At 36.7% G+C, this 17,028-nt stretch overlaps 5 protein-coding genes across 7 annotated transcripts in view; 2 read left to right on the forward strand and 3 right to left on the reverse strand.

The window, feature by feature from the left end:
* The window catches only part of LOC143180139 (uncharacterized), a 116,280-nt gene extending 115,367 nt beyond the window's left edge, over positions 1-913 (reverse strand). Inside the window, exons 1-2 of the mRNA XM_076379672.1 lie at positions 878-913; positions 683-789 (exon numbers count right to left, since the gene is read on the reverse strand). Coding sequence (XP_076235787.1) covers positions 683-771 — 89 coding nt within the window. The 5' untranslated portion in view covers positions 772-789; positions 878-913. The remainder of the gene's footprint in view (positions 1-682; positions 790-877) is intronic.
* Positions 914-1,187: 274 nt separating this feature from the next.
* Positions 1,188-2,525, forward strand: LOC143180561 (nucleoporin Nup35-like). 3 transcript variants are annotated; one of them, XM_076380378.1, is made up of 3 exons: positions 1,188-1,295; positions 1,446-1,553; positions 1,627-2,525. In XM_076380378.1, exons 2-3 carry the CDS (start codon positions 1,446-1,448, stop codon positions 2,476-2,478), a joined length of 960 nt encoding a protein of 319 aa, XP_076236493.1. In that variant the 5' UTR covers positions 1,188-1,295; the 3' UTR covers positions 2,479-2,525. The 3 variants fall into 3 exon arrangements, with proteins under 3 accessions (XP_076236493.1, XP_076236491.1, XP_076236492.1); XM_076380376.1 differs by having other exon boundaries at positions 1,226-1,341; XM_076380377.1 differs by having other exon boundaries at positions 1,226-1,341; positions 1,446-1,550.
* Positions 2,526-2,592: 67 nt separating this feature from the next.
* On the reverse strand, positions 2,593-4,590 carry Hou (GID complex subunit 8 homolog protein Houki). Its single transcript, XM_076380379.1, has 4 exons — positions 4,349-4,590; positions 4,146-4,270; positions 3,611-4,005; positions 2,593-3,426 (listed from the first exon to the last, which is right to left on the reverse strand). The coding sequence occupies exons 2-4, from the start codon at positions 4,264-4,266 to the stop codon at positions 3,250-3,252; spliced, it is 693 nt and encodes a 230-aa protein (XP_076236494.1). The 5' UTR covers positions 4,267-4,270; positions 4,349-4,590; the 3' UTR covers positions 2,593-3,249.
* A 28-nt stretch (positions 4,591-4,618) lies between these two features.
* Positions 4,619-7,086, forward strand: Hyx (cell division cycle 73 hyrax). Its single transcript, XM_076380375.1, has 4 exons — positions 4,619-4,842; positions 5,323-6,590; positions 6,666-6,807; positions 6,908-7,086. The coding sequence occupies exons 1-4, from the start codon at positions 4,712-4,714 to the stop codon at positions 6,942-6,944; spliced, it is 1,578 nt and encodes a 525-aa protein (XP_076236490.1). The 5' UTR covers positions 4,619-4,711; the 3' UTR covers positions 6,945-7,086.
* Positions 7,087-8,868: 1,782 nt separating this feature from the next.
* Positions 8,869-11,507, reverse strand: LOC143180455 (doublesex- and mab-3-related transcription factor A2). The gene is made up of 3 exons (XM_076380194.1): positions 11,303-11,507; positions 9,785-10,024; positions 8,869-9,600 (listed from the first exon to the last, which is right to left on the reverse strand). The coding sequence occupies exons 1-3, from the start codon at positions 11,504-11,506 to the stop codon at positions 8,971-8,973; spliced, it is 1,074 nt and encodes a 357-aa protein (XP_076236309.1). The 5' UTR covers position 11,507; the 3' UTR covers positions 8,869-8,970.
* Positions 11,508-17,028: the final 5,521 nt, after the last annotated feature.

Here is a 17,028-nt window from a genome sequence, read left to right on the forward strand (position 1 = left end):
CCTTTAATTTTAAGCGAATTCTTTCTTGTGAAATTACTTAGAATCACGTGAAACGAATATTAAGCAGGAAATAGTCACTACAATTTCATTTCAACGAAGAGAAAATCGCTGCCATTTGAGATTATAAAGAAGATTATACTTCACTAATTTATTATAGTTGTCTTCCTCGCACAAAATAATTTCACAAGGAAGATTGTTGATTAGATATTGTTAAAGATATCGTTGCTTCTTGCTAGAGTTCTATTTGTTACTCAGATTTCCTTCTTGTTATTATTCTTGTCGGATACGTTAGCCTCGAAAGGGCGCCAGGTTCGAATACCATTGTTACGAACTCGAAGCGTTACTTAAATTATTTCCTAAAATGTTTTCTATCCCCTTTTTTAAGTACACTTCGAGGAGTGGCCGATTTCGAACGACGCCCTAGTATCACACGGAAGGAAAGAAAACGAAGACGAAATCGTAACGTTTGATACTTCGAGCTAAAAGCGAATGTGTTTCTCGCGTAGTAGCATATCGTGATCCCGGTACTTCGTCGTATATCACGTCAGCGTTTACGAGGTTGTAAATATGTACATAATTTTCATCGTTATTAAAATTCACTATTATAATACTCTCCCTTGTTTCTTCTTTTCCTTTTCTTAGTGCACATATAAAGAAAAATAATGGCAATAATAAAACTCACCGACAGTTGCGCAATTGCTTGTTCAAAGATGCTGCGAAGAAGTCTTCAGCACTTTTTAATAGTCCAGAAGAAATACACGAAATATCCATTTAAGCGTCAGTTCGAAGCTACGATTAAAATGTCAATCGGTATAAATAAGCGAGACACGCACAATGCAAGATGTTCGAATAACACTGACAGTGACTTAAGACATACCTTCTGCACAAGAAAGTGCTTAATAACCGTTTCGACCACCACTATTTTCGAAATTAAAATATACGACACTAGCGCTATGTCACGTGATCCTTTTCGTTTCAGTTTTTGCTGTCCCTCTTGCAATCTGAATCCTGAAGAGAAAAATGAATTAAAATATTTGTTGCCTTTTTTACTGTAACGAGCTTATATGTTTTCAGAATCCAATGTTTAGAAAAATTTATTAAGATTCCTGAAGAATGTAATGCAATAAATTTTATAAAATTGTCCAATTGTCTTTCTGGATATCGACCTGCCATCTGTAGGTGGAAATCAAATATTGCACGTTATTTAAATATCCATCAAACGATTGATCTAGGCTGTGAATATTTGACGTTAATACACAGAGTTTATAGTTTATAACATTTTTTAAGTGAAAATAGTACGTAGTAAAAGATATACATATCTTTTCAATGAATTTATCGCTCGTATGCATATATTTAAACTTTTTATATTTATAACCTCAACAACCATGCATATTATACTATAGAAATAAAATTTAACATGTTAACTTTTAAACTTTTTCTTTTAGATGGAACCAATGACATTAGGATCTCCTGTTGGAAGTCCTGTACAAACTCCTGGAAGTCCAGGTGCTTCTGCGTATCTTCCAAGTTTTCTTTTGGGAGATACAACTGTGGTAAATAAATTTTGTAACATATATTTTAAATTTTGTAACATTTTGTTACACAGTATGTATTATGTCATTTCAGCCAGCTAAAATAAGCATGACAAATCCACAAGACACACCAAAGCAATTGCATATTGGCAATTCAAGTTTGTCATCTCCCCTTTCACATTATGGAACACCGGACTATCGTACCAGTCGTCAGAAGGCTGTGTTTGGTGGAGCTAATAACTCAAACACATCACAGATAGTTACTGAGAGTCACACCAGTGGACCACCAACAAGAGGACTGTTTGAGAGTCTGGAAACATCTCAAACAGCATCACCCTATATATCAATTACTAATCAAAGCATTCCATGCAATCAGTCTAGACTCTTCATGAACACAATGAACAATTCAATGTTTAGTGATAGTTCATTAAACCCTAACACTACCGAATCTCAAGGTCTTCTTCAGTGGGTGACTGTTTTTGGTTTTCCACCAAGCGATGTTAATACAGTTTTAGCTCATATCTCAAGTAGAGTACGTATAGTTGATAAACATCCAGCTCCACATGCTCAAAGTAACTGGATACACTTGAAGTGTGCTTCAGAGCAAGAGGCGCAAAGAGCATTAGCATGCAATGGAAATATTGTTTCTGGATCTATTATGATCGGAGTGATTCCTTGTACAGACGAAGGTGTAATATTAGGTGGTGATAAGGAAAATCGGACGAAGATGAATGGAAGCGTGAAATCTTTCTCAAATATAGGTAGAGTTAATCAATCACCAGAGTATGGTACACCACGTACACCAATTAGAATACAAAATGCAAGGCCTTTGGTGGCTGGTTACAATCAACATCTTAGTCCTCAATCAGTTAGATCACCAGAAAATGTACCACAAAAATCTACGGGCCTTGTTTCTAAAGCAATGGAGTATGTGTTTGGATGGTAGTTTTTGATGAAGAAAATTGTAAATGAATGACAAATATTATTTAATATGTAATGTTGCTGATGTTTTCATAAAAATCATATACAATACAAACACGAATAATTCGAGAGAGGAATAATTAACGATACTAAAATGTTATTTATCTTAATTTTACTACATTAAATTGTATGAAATATAAATCTTTATAAACATCAAATAATTATCACACGACGTATCGTCTAAACTACATTTTTGATATATTTCTTGCTCTACTCTAAATTAATGTATTAAGTTTTTATGCTGTATTGTATCTAGCCTTATCATTAAGATGTCGTAAAAGTACTTTTGCGGCCTTGAACCACATGTATTGCACTGATATTGATTATGATGGTCCGTTTCTCAACATACTTCGGAAATATAAGGAATTTTCATCATCTGCTTTCAACTTGTACTTCAACCATTTTATCAGTATTATACAATAGCAAAGATTTGTGACCAAGATTTGTTGCGCTAAACAAATTGCCGATATTAGAAATGTTCTGCTGCTATTGTAATTAGCGCATTCCTCTCTCCTAATTTGATTTAATAATGATCAAAATTTTATACATGTTTTTTCATAGAAAATAAAGAATCGTTATTATTGAAATAAGATTATATTAAAATGCACGAATCTCTACTCCTCTTCTTATATCCTGTTCACATGTAAAACACTAATTATAATACAATCACACATCCTTTGCTCTTTACTAATAAATAATAAAGTTTTATATTGCTCCACAACATTGTCCATAGAATTTACTTTGGGCTTTCAATAGTGGCACTACCTAAATCAGTCATTTTGGGGTATTTCACTTTCTTCTTATCTAGTTCATCCTGTGCCCATAGTATCATTTTGAGCAAATTATTTAACCGTGGACTAGTGGATTCTCTGTGTTCCATCTTTAATATGGCTGCATTCAACTCACTTGCTATCTATAATTTTAAAGAAAATTCAGAACATCTGTGATCAGTCACAATATCAAAAAAGGAAGAAGGCTAAAATAATATATAAAATTAACTAATGCAATTACATAATTAAGAGTTTGGACTTGTGTCATTTAATAAAAATAAATATTACCCACAAACATAAAAATGATAAAAAATACTAAATAATTACCTTTTGTCTATGTGTTGGATGTAAAAGGTCACTAAAAGGGCTCTTATGAGGCTCATCAAAAGCCAACAAAGCCAGTGTACGCTCTAATTCACATAAGATATTATCATCTGACTCTCCAGCTTCGCTCAAGCGATCTTGAGCAAATTGTAATGCTTCTTCAATCCTGCCTGTACGAATCAACTCAATGAGGTGCAACTGTTGTAGATGAAAGTAAAGGTATCTGTCATTGTCCAATAACTCTGGATGTAGTTGATTTACAAGATCTGTGGCCTCTTGAATACGACCATTCTGGATAGCATCTCTAATACGGATTCTGTCATCCAAAGAACTCAACTCTACTGTGGGCTCTACTCCAGATTCTTGTTGAAACTTTTCTGCAGCTTCCTTGAATCCTTCTGCATGACAAGATTTGTTGTTTATAACTTAAATACTCCAAACAAGTTTTACAAGTAAATACAAAAACAATCTTGAATTCATTTTAAGAGATTTCTTCTTCAGATCTTTCTTCTGTAATGTTATGAAGAGAAGAACTAACCTGTGACGAGATAATTCATGATTAAGTTATTCATTGAAACGCGTTGTGTGTGTGAGTTCTCCTCCAATTTGGCAAACCACTCATCCTTCGATATATTATCTTGTTTCTCCGGGAAGCTCATTGTTCTTTCACAATCAGCATCGATGATTACAATAAGCGAGTATTAATCAAAATAACTGTGGATACAGTTTCGATAGTGGTACCTTATAGGAAGTTTTGAAGATTGTTTGACACAACAGCTGATTTCTTATCACTGCTCGTAAATTAGGCTATAACTACGCAACAGCGTCTCAAATATTGCCAATTACTTTGATCATTCGAGGATAAAATCCAATAACTTTGACGAGCAAAGAAAAGAAAGATTACTTCCAAATGGAATGGGAACTACTCTAGAAATATGACGTTATTGTCGGAAAGTTACTGGAAATAAGCTTTCAGCTTAAAAGTTGTACACAACCCGATTCTCGAAATATGTCTCAAAGCTTGACATAAGCGCCGTTTGTGCATGGTGATTTATTTTTCGATTTACAGTATTCACCCGAAAGGTGGGGTAGCAGTTTATAATCATGGCGGATCCGTTGAGCTTGCTGCGACAATACAATGTTAACAAAAAGGAGATAATCGAACGTGAAAATCAGATTATTTTCGGGGAATTTTCTTGGCCAAAAAATGTGAAGACCAATTATCTCACATACGGGTGAGTTTGTGTTCTACTAACTAAGAACTAACATCGACAGCTGTAACCTGAAACAGTTCCACCATTAGTCTTCTGCACCAACTCCCTACTACTACACACAAAATAATAAACAATCCTTGGGACAATGTTGTCAACCTTTTTGAAAACTGAGTTTTCTGAAATAACTATCTTTAATTTTAGATACTCAATCATGTTCATATCTTCAATTCTTTTTCTCAATATTGTGCAGATTTATACGCACCACTTTTACTTTTTGGTTACGCGAATAAAACTAAAACAATTTCGACGTGACATTTTTTTTTATAAATTTCTGAATCAAGAAGTACAGGGTGTTACAGAATTATAAGTGTGAAACTGTGAAATAAAGAGAAACGTTCACTGGTTTAGTAAAATACTTAAAATGTATTAATGTATTAAAGAATTACACTATGAGATTGTAAAGTTCACAGGATGATATGACACAATATATTTTTTTTGTAGATCTGGCAAGGAAGGAACACCGAAGGAATATTATACTCTAGAGTGCCTCCTCTTTTTATTAAAACATGTACAACTCACACATCCTGTATACGTACGACAGGCAGCTGCAGAGAATATTCCTGTCGTACGTCGGCCAGACAGGAAAGATTTATTGGCCTATCTTAATGGTGAAACAGCCACATCAGCCGCCATAGATAAATCTGCACCTTTAGAAATTCCTACTCAAGTGAAGCGGACTGCTGAAGATGGACTCGAAAGTGGATCCTCAAAGAAGCCACGCTTTGAAGAAACTCATGTGCAGAAAGTCAAAGAACAACTTGCGGCTAGGCTGGATGCTCCAAAAGAGTCATCTGTCACAGTAGATAACATCAAATCACTTTCAGAGGCAATGTCGGTTGAAAAAATTGCTGCTATCAAAGCCAAACGTTTAGCCAAAAAACGTACTACAATTAAAGAAAATGACGATATTGGAATGGGATCTGATTTACGTGTCATTCTAATGGATGTTGACGATACTAAAGATATAGTTTCCAGAGAAAGACAATGGAGAACACGTGCCACTATTTTGCAGAGTAGTGGAAAAATATTTGCAAAGAATATATTTGCAATACTTCAGAGCATAAAAGCCCGTGAGGAGGGCAGACAAAAAGGTCCTGCTGTCCCTACACCAATGGTTACCCCTAGGTCTACACCTATGCGGCCATTACCTCAGCCTGCTGTTTACAATCGTTATGATCAGGAAAGATTTATCAGACAAAAAGAGGAAACAGAAGGATTTAAAATTGATACAATGGGTACCTATCATGGCATGACTTTGAAATCTGTGACAGAAGGCACCAACCCAGCAGTCAGAAAACCACCAAGTAACCCCTCTACAACTCCTAGTTCTGGTTTACTACCGACTTCCGCTGCTAAGCTCACTCCTCAGCAAGCAGCTCAAAACAAAAGACCCAGTAGGACTCCTATTATCATCATTCCTAGCGCGAATACATCGCTGATCACAATGTACAATGCAAAAGACATACTTCAAGATTTAAAGTATATCAGTAATGAAGAGAAACGTACACAAGGTTGTAAACGCGAGAATGAAGTTCTTCTGCAGCGTCGTAAAGAAGGAGGACTCACGGTTCCATACAGGGTAGTGGATAATCCACAAAAACTTACAAATGCAGATTGGGAAAGAGTTGTTGCAGTATTCGTAATGGGTCCAGCTTGGCAGTTCAAGGGCTGGCCTTTTGATGGCAACCCTGTTGAAATCTTTTCAAAAAGTATGTGTACTTTTATACTATTGATTTTAATAAAGTGGTAGAACTATCTAATATAATCTACTTTGATCTTTACAGTTTGTGCATTTCACTTAAAGTATGACGAAATGAGGTTGGATGCGAACGTAGCGCGCTGGGCAGTAACAGTAATCGAATTGAGTAGGACAAAAAGACACTTAGACAGGGCTGCATTAATGGTATTCTGGGAACATCTCGACAAGTACGTATATATATATATATAAAAAAAAAAAAAAACAATTCAAATTCGCTTCTACAAAATGTGAAGTGTTGTCTAACGCTACTGATTTCAATGTTTACAGACATATGATTAAGAACAAACCACACCTTCGGTTTTAAATTAATTTTAATAACTGATGGCGAACTACGATTGGGCGCACGATTTTCGTTGAAAGGTGATAGGAAACTGTACATATGATGAAAGAGAATAACATCCATGTACATATATACATGAAAAGCGAAAGTGTACCATGTGTGTCCCTTTTGAAGAGGCCAATTGAGAGTTCATCAACTGACGAAGACTCAATTTTTATGCGTTCTTGTAAAACAAAAAGACGTACATACACAAATACATATAAAAGGAAGGTAGCAATGTACATCAAACATTCTAGTTCATATGTGCAACGTTATTAATCTTTCGATTCGTTTTTACACAGTATTCTGAATTGCAAGATTAATATTCTCATTTAATGATTGCGTAGTGGATTTTAATAATACTTGGTTATTCTAGCGCAAAACTGATGTGCCTACTTGTTAAGCAAACAACCATTATTAAAGACACGATAGAGTATGCGATGTTTGGTATATTCATAACGTATACATACCAAAAAAAAAAAAGAAAATGTTATTCACGTTTCGTGAAACGTTTATTAAAGAACCAAATAAAAATGAATAAGAATCAATACATATCGTTTTATATACCTTAATGTTTGTCTCTTTTGTACCTCTTACTATAATATTGCAAAAACCGTATCACAAATAAAGGAAAATCCCAAAGGGTCCCGAAAATAAAATTAGGTTTCTTGATACGGTGTTAAGTTCTTCGCAATTCAAAGCACGATAGAGATACCCCAAAGGAATGACCGTATGTTTTTCTTTCCCAAAACCAAAGCAAAAGTAAACCGCTTCTGGGCATCGACAGTTGCCCAACGATATTGTTTGTACAGACAATTGAATCTTCCTAACTCGATTACTGCCATTCTATTAGTTTAGCAGCTACGCGGTAGCTTCTCGTGAAACTTTATAGCCAGTTCCTGAAGAATTTTTCCCTTCGTTCCAAGAATACTTAAATAAAATATCTCTTAGGAAAACTGTATGCTCAAGGTCTACGTTATTTATCAACATATCGCAAATAACATATAAATAAGTAGGCTATTTATATGTATGAGATACAGAACTAATTTAAGATCATCTTTACCTGATATGTTTTACAGTAGTACATTGTATAAATTGTTACAATTTTAGTAGGTAACATTTTGTTCTGTAGTAGCCACACTCTTAAGCTATGGATTCAATTTCACCATTTGCGCTGAAATGATATACTGCGTAAGCAGAGTAACTGCTGACTATCTCAAATGTGAATACATTTGGTCTCTTGATTTTGACTAATTTCTTGTGCCCGTCTGTTAATGAACTACCAACGCAAATGGTTAATTAGAAGAATATTACAGAACAGCAAGAATCATAAAGCCAAAAAGTATTCCCAAACCAAAAAACAGCAGTTATAGCATTTCCATTTCCTATACAAATGAGTACGAAAATACTGAAAGTGTAAACACTAGTGACACATATGAAAAAGTTTGCTATGCAGAAAAACAAGTTATCAGACTTTAACAACTTTGATGGTCATCAAGGACTATTCTAACAGGTTTCATTTCACGCTCGACGATCAAAGGTCAAATTGGTCTCTACCTAGACGGTGGAGCTTGGCATTGGAGCAAGTGATGCATGTGCATGTAGTGTACGGTTCACTTGGTCTAACTCGTTGCTCTGAACTTTGAAAATTAAGGTCTGCCGATCACGGAAATTCCCTTGCTGATATCAGCATCGCGTGATGCTCGTTAAACTCCACGTGGAAATTTCACACACGATAACACCAATAATGTTCAAGATTCGTGCATTTAAACCACCAATTATAATGGCTTTTGATCGAGTCTCCCTTATCTCGCTTGTAAATGAAAAGTCATAATGCACGAATCAGAAACATGTGATGTGAACATAAAATTCATAACACATATAAAGTGGTTAAAACGATTCTTCGTTAATAAAGGTATCGAAAATAAATAAAAGTAAATCTAAACAATCAAAAAGTATCTACATCCAGTTTAAATAAAAATCTTCACGAAACAGGATACTCGTTACAAATTTAAGGAAACTTGTAACTACACTGGGCGCAATTGGGTTGTATACATGGCAATATAGGTGGCAGATGAAGAAATCCTGGCCTTGGTGGAAGATGTTCCGCGACCTGGGCGTACATGTGATCCCTCAGCTGTTGCTGTACTCCAGAATTAAAGTAATTATTATATTGAAGATTCAATGGAACAGACTCTTGATCGTGTTGACTCAGGTTCTTCAAAGGTAACGCGGTATATGCTGTTGTATCTGGCAGAACGGTCTTTGGAAACTGGTCAGGAACGATGTTCAACAGACAGTAACTGTCTCCATAGAGGCTTCTTGAAAGACTAGAGTAAATTGGAGCAAGCATTGTACCTGTGAGTTGTTCGTTCGGTCTAGTCTCACCGATAGCTTGTGGTGGTCTGAAAGCTGAAGTGCAAGCACTCGAATTGATGCCAAAGCTATCGTTGGCAAAGTACTCTATCGCTTTTAGCAGATCTTGACCGCATCTCTGTAACACTAGCTGTAGCACCGAAAGCTTTGTGTTGGGAAAGAGACGCGCCAAGGTTTCCACGGAAGTCTGCGACACGCTGACTTCTTCGGCGTTGTCTGGGTTATTGGAGTTGAATATGGGACCTTTGTATTTTTCGTTGATTGTCTGTAAAGTGAAGTGCAAGAGAAGGAAAATAAAGAAGGAAGATTAAAGACAATACTTGAAATAATTGTCAGATTAAACGTGTTTGAATATTAATTTTCGAACTGCATAGTTTAACTTCTTCTGAAATCTTACAGATTTCACAATATAAATATGCACTTTTAAAATAGTACCCATTGATACCTACTGAAGATGACTCTTGACCTTCGTCCTTCAAAGAGCAATCTTTCGCGTCCTCAGACACCTGTTTGTCCTCTGTATGAGCGCGAGACGCCTCTTTGTTAGCATTTATCACTGACTTTGGTTCAGTGACTGCCATTCCAAAGATTTTCCCTGGTGGAAGTCGATTGAGCTTCTGACCAGTTGCTACTTTGGCCATCTTAAGAGCTATAGCATCTTCAGCTGCTTGTTGTCTTTTCAGAGCCACCTTTATCGATTCATAAGTACGTCAATTAGTCGGCTCAATGTGAAGGGGAAAGAATACATGCAATTAGTTAATCAAAATTTGAAGTCTAATCGGATCATGACTCCGTCCTCAATTTATAAATGGACCCGCCGCTTAGCCTGATACTGCATATGTGTTTTCTTAACGGCCAATGTCAATAGAGATACATATGGGACCATTTGGGCACGCGTTATTCCCGGCTGGACCACCCACCGATTGTTTCACGTTGTCAGGATTATTGAGGAAGTCTGACAGGAGTACCTCTTTTAGATTTTACGTTTTCTCAAGGAAACAAAGTTTAGCAAACGCATTGAGAAGTAGAATAGAAGCACTGACGATCTCCTAAATTCTTTGAACCAAGTTTCATGGTATTAGATTTCATGAAGCTTCTACGATTTCAAAATTTATGAGATGTATTCGAATTTAGAATATAAGACCTTATAATGCAAAGCTATCCAACTGTTAACCATATAGTTCAATTTGAATGATAAAATAACCAGTGCAGTACAAAAAATGGTAAGAGATTAACTCTCTATTCTCTACTATTGTTCTGGACCTCAAGACTCTTGTCGTTATTTGAACATGAATACGTACAACGATGATTCTTGAATGCGGTGCTATTAACGTTTACATGGAACATGAAGATCTTTCCTTGATGGACACAGTATCGAGTGTCATAATGCCTATACAAACAGAAATGAAACACTATACCAAGCGTTAATGGATTTAACTTCCCTCCTTTCCTTCCCTTTTGATCGACTTCTTCCTAACCACAGGATAGGAGAAGGGGTCGAAAAAGGTACAAGTGCCACGAATGAAATCGAATCCTTTTATGTCGTTAGAAAACAAGATGAAATTAATAAAAAGAATGTAATATTACTTCTTCAGAGTGAGAAAATGAAAGAGAACAGATTGGTTTTGCTGTTACATCGCAAACTGTTCGAGCAGTATAATTTATATCATTTTTAACCACTTGATGTGTCGCTGAGAGTTAGATATCTGTCTTCTATTTTTGTATTTCATTTAATTTTTCTATTTGAAGGAAATTCAAGTAAGACACCTCCACGATATTATAAGAACTGAATCTCCCATTGCTACTAATTATAAGCTGTCCTAAAAAAAAGATACAAGATCTCTGGTCAAGAATATCATGAATGCTAAAAAAGATTTTAACGAAGAAGGGAACTTCACAGCTGAAGCAAACACAGAACACATTTTAATGTTATTTAATATAGGCGATTTATTAAAACGAAAGCTTACCTGTGCAGCCATCACCCTCTGCCTCTCTGCAATTAGGGAGCATTTCGGGCACAAACACTCGCGGTATCGACACTCCCTTTTATGACCACGCAACCACGAGATTAAACCATGATTTCTGCAACGTGCGCACTTTGGTCTCCTCTGTTTCGTCTCCCCTTCGTCTTCCTCGTTCTCCGATCTGTTCTTGCTTTTCCCACGCAGCATCTTCCTCTTTGATCAAAATTCAATATCATTTATCGGGTACCAATGTGTTTTTCTATTTCCGTTGCTACTCCTACAAGATGCAAACAACGAGGAAGATACTGAAGAGGAACGCGAATCAGATGGATTAACCAGTCTTTGGACGATTGTTGATCACCGACTGAGCGATCACCTTGTCGAAAGAAATCTCCACGCTAGATTTGGATTTTTCCTGTGATGCCACGCAATTGGCTCTCAGGGAAGAACGATGCGAGCTACGCGATTCCAGCATCCCCTCTGGAGAAGCAAGAAGACAAACATCCAGCGGACCTCCCTTCCGCGAGGATTGGCTCCACAATGTTTATTCTTTCGCTCCATCGCTCCTCCCTCGGCGACTTGGCCTGCGGCTGTCACGAGATTTTGGCGTTACTGACACTTCTTAAAACGGTGGAAGTAACAAGGAAAGATCTTCCTGATCATATGTTATGTATTTCCTCGTGAATCGATCGATACAATACTTCATGCTGATACCATTGCGGCGAATCACTTTCTCCAAAACAAAGTTTCCTAACTTATGTTGGTTTTTAAAATCTATACAAATAATTTACTAATCACAGTTTATAAATTCATTTCTCCTCAAAATTTTTAATGAAAGTATTTTCTGAAAGTAAAACCTATTTTCCCAATTATTGATTAAGAAGAATTGAAATAGAACAAAAGAAAAATATATGGTAAAATCATATAAAAAAAAACAATTTTAATATAATAAAGGACGAATTAGTAAAGTAGAAGTAAAAACGAAGATGACCAGGAGCGGAAGTGGCGTGGAGAGAAGAATGCTTCTGGTGTCAAGAATCAAGATTGTATAATTCGCAGTTTAATCTTTGTCACGAGTACAGATTCGTAGCCGATTAACGATTCGAGTGGATAATAATAATGGAACGAACCATCGCAACAATAAGTCGGTCATTCGATCGTACTCTCTCTTGTTTCGCTAAATATGTTTTTCTTTCATTTTTTTTTTTCTTAAACACTCTTTCGTGTCATTCTAAAACGCACTCCCGCGAATATGTAACCGTGGAACGCGCAGCCATGATATGTGATTCCTTCGTTTTTTCGATAAATGACCAATCAAAGGCGGGAATTAATCTCCTTGAAGATGCTTAAGTTAAAAACTCTGTGGCAATCGGACTCGCAATTGTTGCCTTTGGTACACGTTTGAACTTGATTCAATGAATGATATGATGTTGATATGAACTTGTTGATAAGTTAAATTCTGGACATCCTATGCTACCATTTTTTTTTATTTTTCTTCTTTTTTTTAGAACTCGATACATACTGTTTTTGAGTTATCCCCACCTTTGATGGATTTGTGTTGTCTTTTTCTTAATCCTTAACTTCTCTTTTTTACATAGATTGCAGGAAGCGAGGATGACAAGCATGCTCGGTGGTTGTTCTTTTGTTTTTCTCTCTGTTGTAAACCAACGAAGACACGGATTAAGAGAAGTGTATGTTAACTATTTTAATAATCGATCACTTAATAACAAGCTTAAGCCTACGTAAATTTAATAAATAACGGACAACGTAATTTTCTTTGGCACGGACGACCCCTTTTGTTTTCAACCAGAAGTCGTTGTTTGAGGACGAGTATACCAATACATTCTTTATTCTTACGAATTCGTAATGGGTAATAAAATCTCTGGATTTCGATGATATGTAGACACGATCATTCTTTCAAATCATATTAGTTCACAATCAGGAAGAATTCAAATGAAAAATTGTTTTGATACAGAAAGTTTCAAGAAGGCTCGCAAAATGTTTGAGCCTTCAACATACTATGTTCTAAAGAAGATATGAAAAATAGTAATTTTACAATGATATTGTTTCGATTCTTCGTCTTACTATTGTTATATTACTTATACTTTAATACCATTTTCTAATTTTCTTAATATTTATATTCTCTTTAAACCGTCTGTATCTATTTTAGCTATGTGGAACCACTATCTTCATACTAAAATGTTTGCCTTCGTCTTCGAACAACAGACGACACTGGTTCAGCATTGAAATATCAAAGTACACCGGACGTTTCTATACACGCAATTAAAAAATAAAGCGCTTTTTAATATCGGTACGAGATCTTCGTTCATGGTCGTGCGTGCCGTGGCTATCGATATATAACGCGATAAAAAATTGTGCTCTCGATGTTCGGCTCGGCGAGTAATCACGTGCGTGTCGAGTACGCGGCCGATCTATCGCGCACGCGTAGACGCAACGGTGCGCGTTCGATCGGCGCGGTGGACGAGGACGAAGCGTTCGCGGTTGTGCGGAACACATCGAACGAAAAGAAATCTTCTTTTCGGTAAATTTGCACGAAGCAAAGCATTGAAACCAATCCTCGAGAGATCGTGGCCAGTAAGAGGTATAAAACGAAGCGTTAGTTTGCAAAATCGTCTTAAAGGGGATATCAACATTCGTAAAAAGAGAGATAGAAAATCGAATTTTCTCTTTGCGAGAGATAAAAATCGTCGAAAAATTGGAAATGGTAGCGGTCACAATCCACCAAGGATTAAATCGAAAATTAACAACCGCAGAATTCTGTAAAGATGCGAAAGGAACCGGAAGTCGGCCTACCGTCGCACGGAAGAAACACGTTTCGTATTGATCACACCGATTGGCCCCGAGAAAAAATTAGAAGATACGCTTTCGTCGATTTCTAATTCGTGTATATATGTATCTGCACGCGCCCGTGCTTGTGTACTTGTGTTCTTTTTTTTTTTTCTTTTGTTCTTTCACATTCAGCTTGTCTCCCTTTCGGTCTTCTCTCAGCTTGCCGAGGGTCGATTTTATAAGGTCAGACTCGCCTTTGACTAGACACTATTTAACCTTGCCTCTAAATATATAACAGTAGATATACGCATATGTACACATACATTCATACACAGATACGCGGATGCACATGTAAATGTGTGTATGTGTGTTTATACATCAGGTTATCGAGGAACTGAGGCTTGAAGAATTAATAGCGTGTTATTCTTTCAAAGAACTTTGGTAGCTTTTCATGGGCATAGAATATTCTCTAAGGTTCAATTTAAAAAAAAATACAATTTTTAATAAATATTGATGAAAGAATTTCAAGGCAATGTGACTCCTCATCAAACTGTATAGTACAAGTTCATTTGAATTATATCCCATGTCTCATCGCGACTTAATTCGAATATAGAAAATCTTATGTATTTACAATTTACACACAGCAGTTCAAATTCTATCAACTTTTGAACAAACACCCAAGTAAGAAGATACATGTGAACTATGAGATCACACTCATTGTTCTGAACGATCTAGCTAGTTTAAATGGGATGTTTGAATTTCTGCTCAGAGTTTCCTAAACTCCGGAGTAACTCGCAAAGCAACATCAGTTGTACCTCTCTGGACAGACTTTCACCCCCTACTAGTATTATGCTTTTATACTTCAACTGTTTCACAGTTCAGGCCACTTCAGAGGGCATTTCACCGTTCCTACTTTTCCTTAATAATAAAAACGCTCCACCCATACAAGTAATAAGATCACACAGCGAAATAAAAAGAAGACTGTGGAGTTTAAGAAACTCTAAATCAATATGAAACTGGCCTTCGTTTAATAAAAGTGCACACGCGTATCTGTTTACCAACGATCTTACTCGTATGCTCAACAACTGCATAGGACACGTGTCCTTAGAAACGTACGTTCTGCAAAACAACCGCTAGCGTTCGGTGGTTCATAATAATAGTAATGATCGTATAATGACCATAGCGATGGAGTTGATCATAATATCGACGAAATAACGTTCTCCTTGATAACGCATTGCTAGACACGAATGTAGCATTCGTTCCTTAAAACTATCATCGCACGAAGTGTAACGTTGGCAAATGTGGACAAACTAGAGGAACAAACTAACTGGAATTACGATTCGTTGATATTTTCGTAAAAACAATAACCAAAAATTCTAAATTCTAGATGAAACCCTACATGTATATACATACATATTACATATACTTGTCCACTCATGCCCTTAAAGGGAAGTTTTCCACTTCCGCCAGTATAGAAACAGCAAGTAATGGGTACAAAGAAAAACTATCATAATATTAATGGGGGCAGAAAATTGGGCCAAATTTTTTGGGCAAATAGACACACGACTAAGTAAGTTTAACACAGAATAAAATTTCCTACCCTAAGTGAGATGAGACTGATATCTCATACCAATCTGATAACTAGTACCTGATTTGGATCTCTAGTAACCATCAATATTTAGTTCACGACAGAGTATCTAGATGCTAGATTACCAAACGTCTTTGCAATATACACGCCTATATAAATAGTAATCTTTCTACGCGATTTTTTTGCATTTTAAACGAAACATGCCCACAATTACACGATTCCAATAAAAACATTGAAAACTGTGGTGACGAAACACGGTCCCTTGAAAACTTCAGCCCTAAAATTGGCCCAAACTTCCCCCAAATAGCATGTACCTTAACGATAAAAGTATAGCAATACAATGAACGAAAATCGCCGAGAAAAAACGAGCACTTCGCAACAATTCCTTCTAATTAGCGTTTCCTCGTAAACACTAACACGCCTGCGGTCTACCTGTGTACGACATACAGGAGGAAAACACTAAAATCTGGGTCAAAACGCGAGGAACGCTTGTGCCTAATAAACCTGTGCGCGTAAGCCTGTATGTGGACGTATACATGAGTGTCTGAGCGTCAGTGTATGTGTGCACGTGTGTGTTTCCGTATTTTCCGACGAGTAATAAATCCTAATTAGCGTCGTTACAAAAACCTTACAACTATTCAACAAAAACCAATCTCGTAACAACTTTTATCTAGTTTTTCGTCATTTCTCATTCGCTTGTTCGTCACTCTTTCTTCTGTGTCACCGCTCTGTCGTCCATTCTCTCACTCTCTCTCTTTCTCTCCCCCTTTCACCCCGAGAAACTCCGCGACACCGTCTGTCCAAGTCATCATGCAGTAGTCTCGTTACAGGGATTATCGTGAAAGAGCGAGAAGATCGTTGAACAAGTTCGGTGTCGCTCTTTATCAAATATGTGGTCGACTTTGTACTGGTTGCTCTTTCAGAAGAATCCACCGATTCGTTGGTCACGAAAGGGACGATCGTCTGTTAAATTGATAAAATCCGACGGTCATGATCGAACTCGATCGATTTTTCTCGGAACGATCGCGTCCCTTCCGTTCAATAAGCTAGAGACAGATGAAACGACCGAGGTGTCCTGATCTATCACCGATGATCGTGTTAACGCATACAGAATGTAATAATTGGTGCCCTTGGTCTTGTAAAACCTAGGAAGCGGACCGAGTACATTACTCTGTATCAAAATTAAAAAATCTATCGATAGTATAGAGTACATTTCGGTTAGAAAGAGGTGTACTGGGTGCTTCTGATGCTCCGGACTCTGCCCTCCTATTGTAACAATGGTTAAACAGGTTCTTCCAGCAACAATGGAAACGACTTTCCGTCACTGTTGAAGAACTTAAACGCGGTAAAA

The sequence above is a fragment of the Calliopsis andreniformis genome, chromosome 6, assembly GCF_051401765.1.
Source record: "Calliopsis andreniformis isolate RMS-2024a chromosome 6, iyCalAndr_principal, whole genome shotgun sequence".
Classification (NCBI taxonomy): Eukaryota; Metazoa; Arthropoda; class Insecta; order Hymenoptera; family Andrenidae; genus Calliopsis; species Calliopsis andreniformis.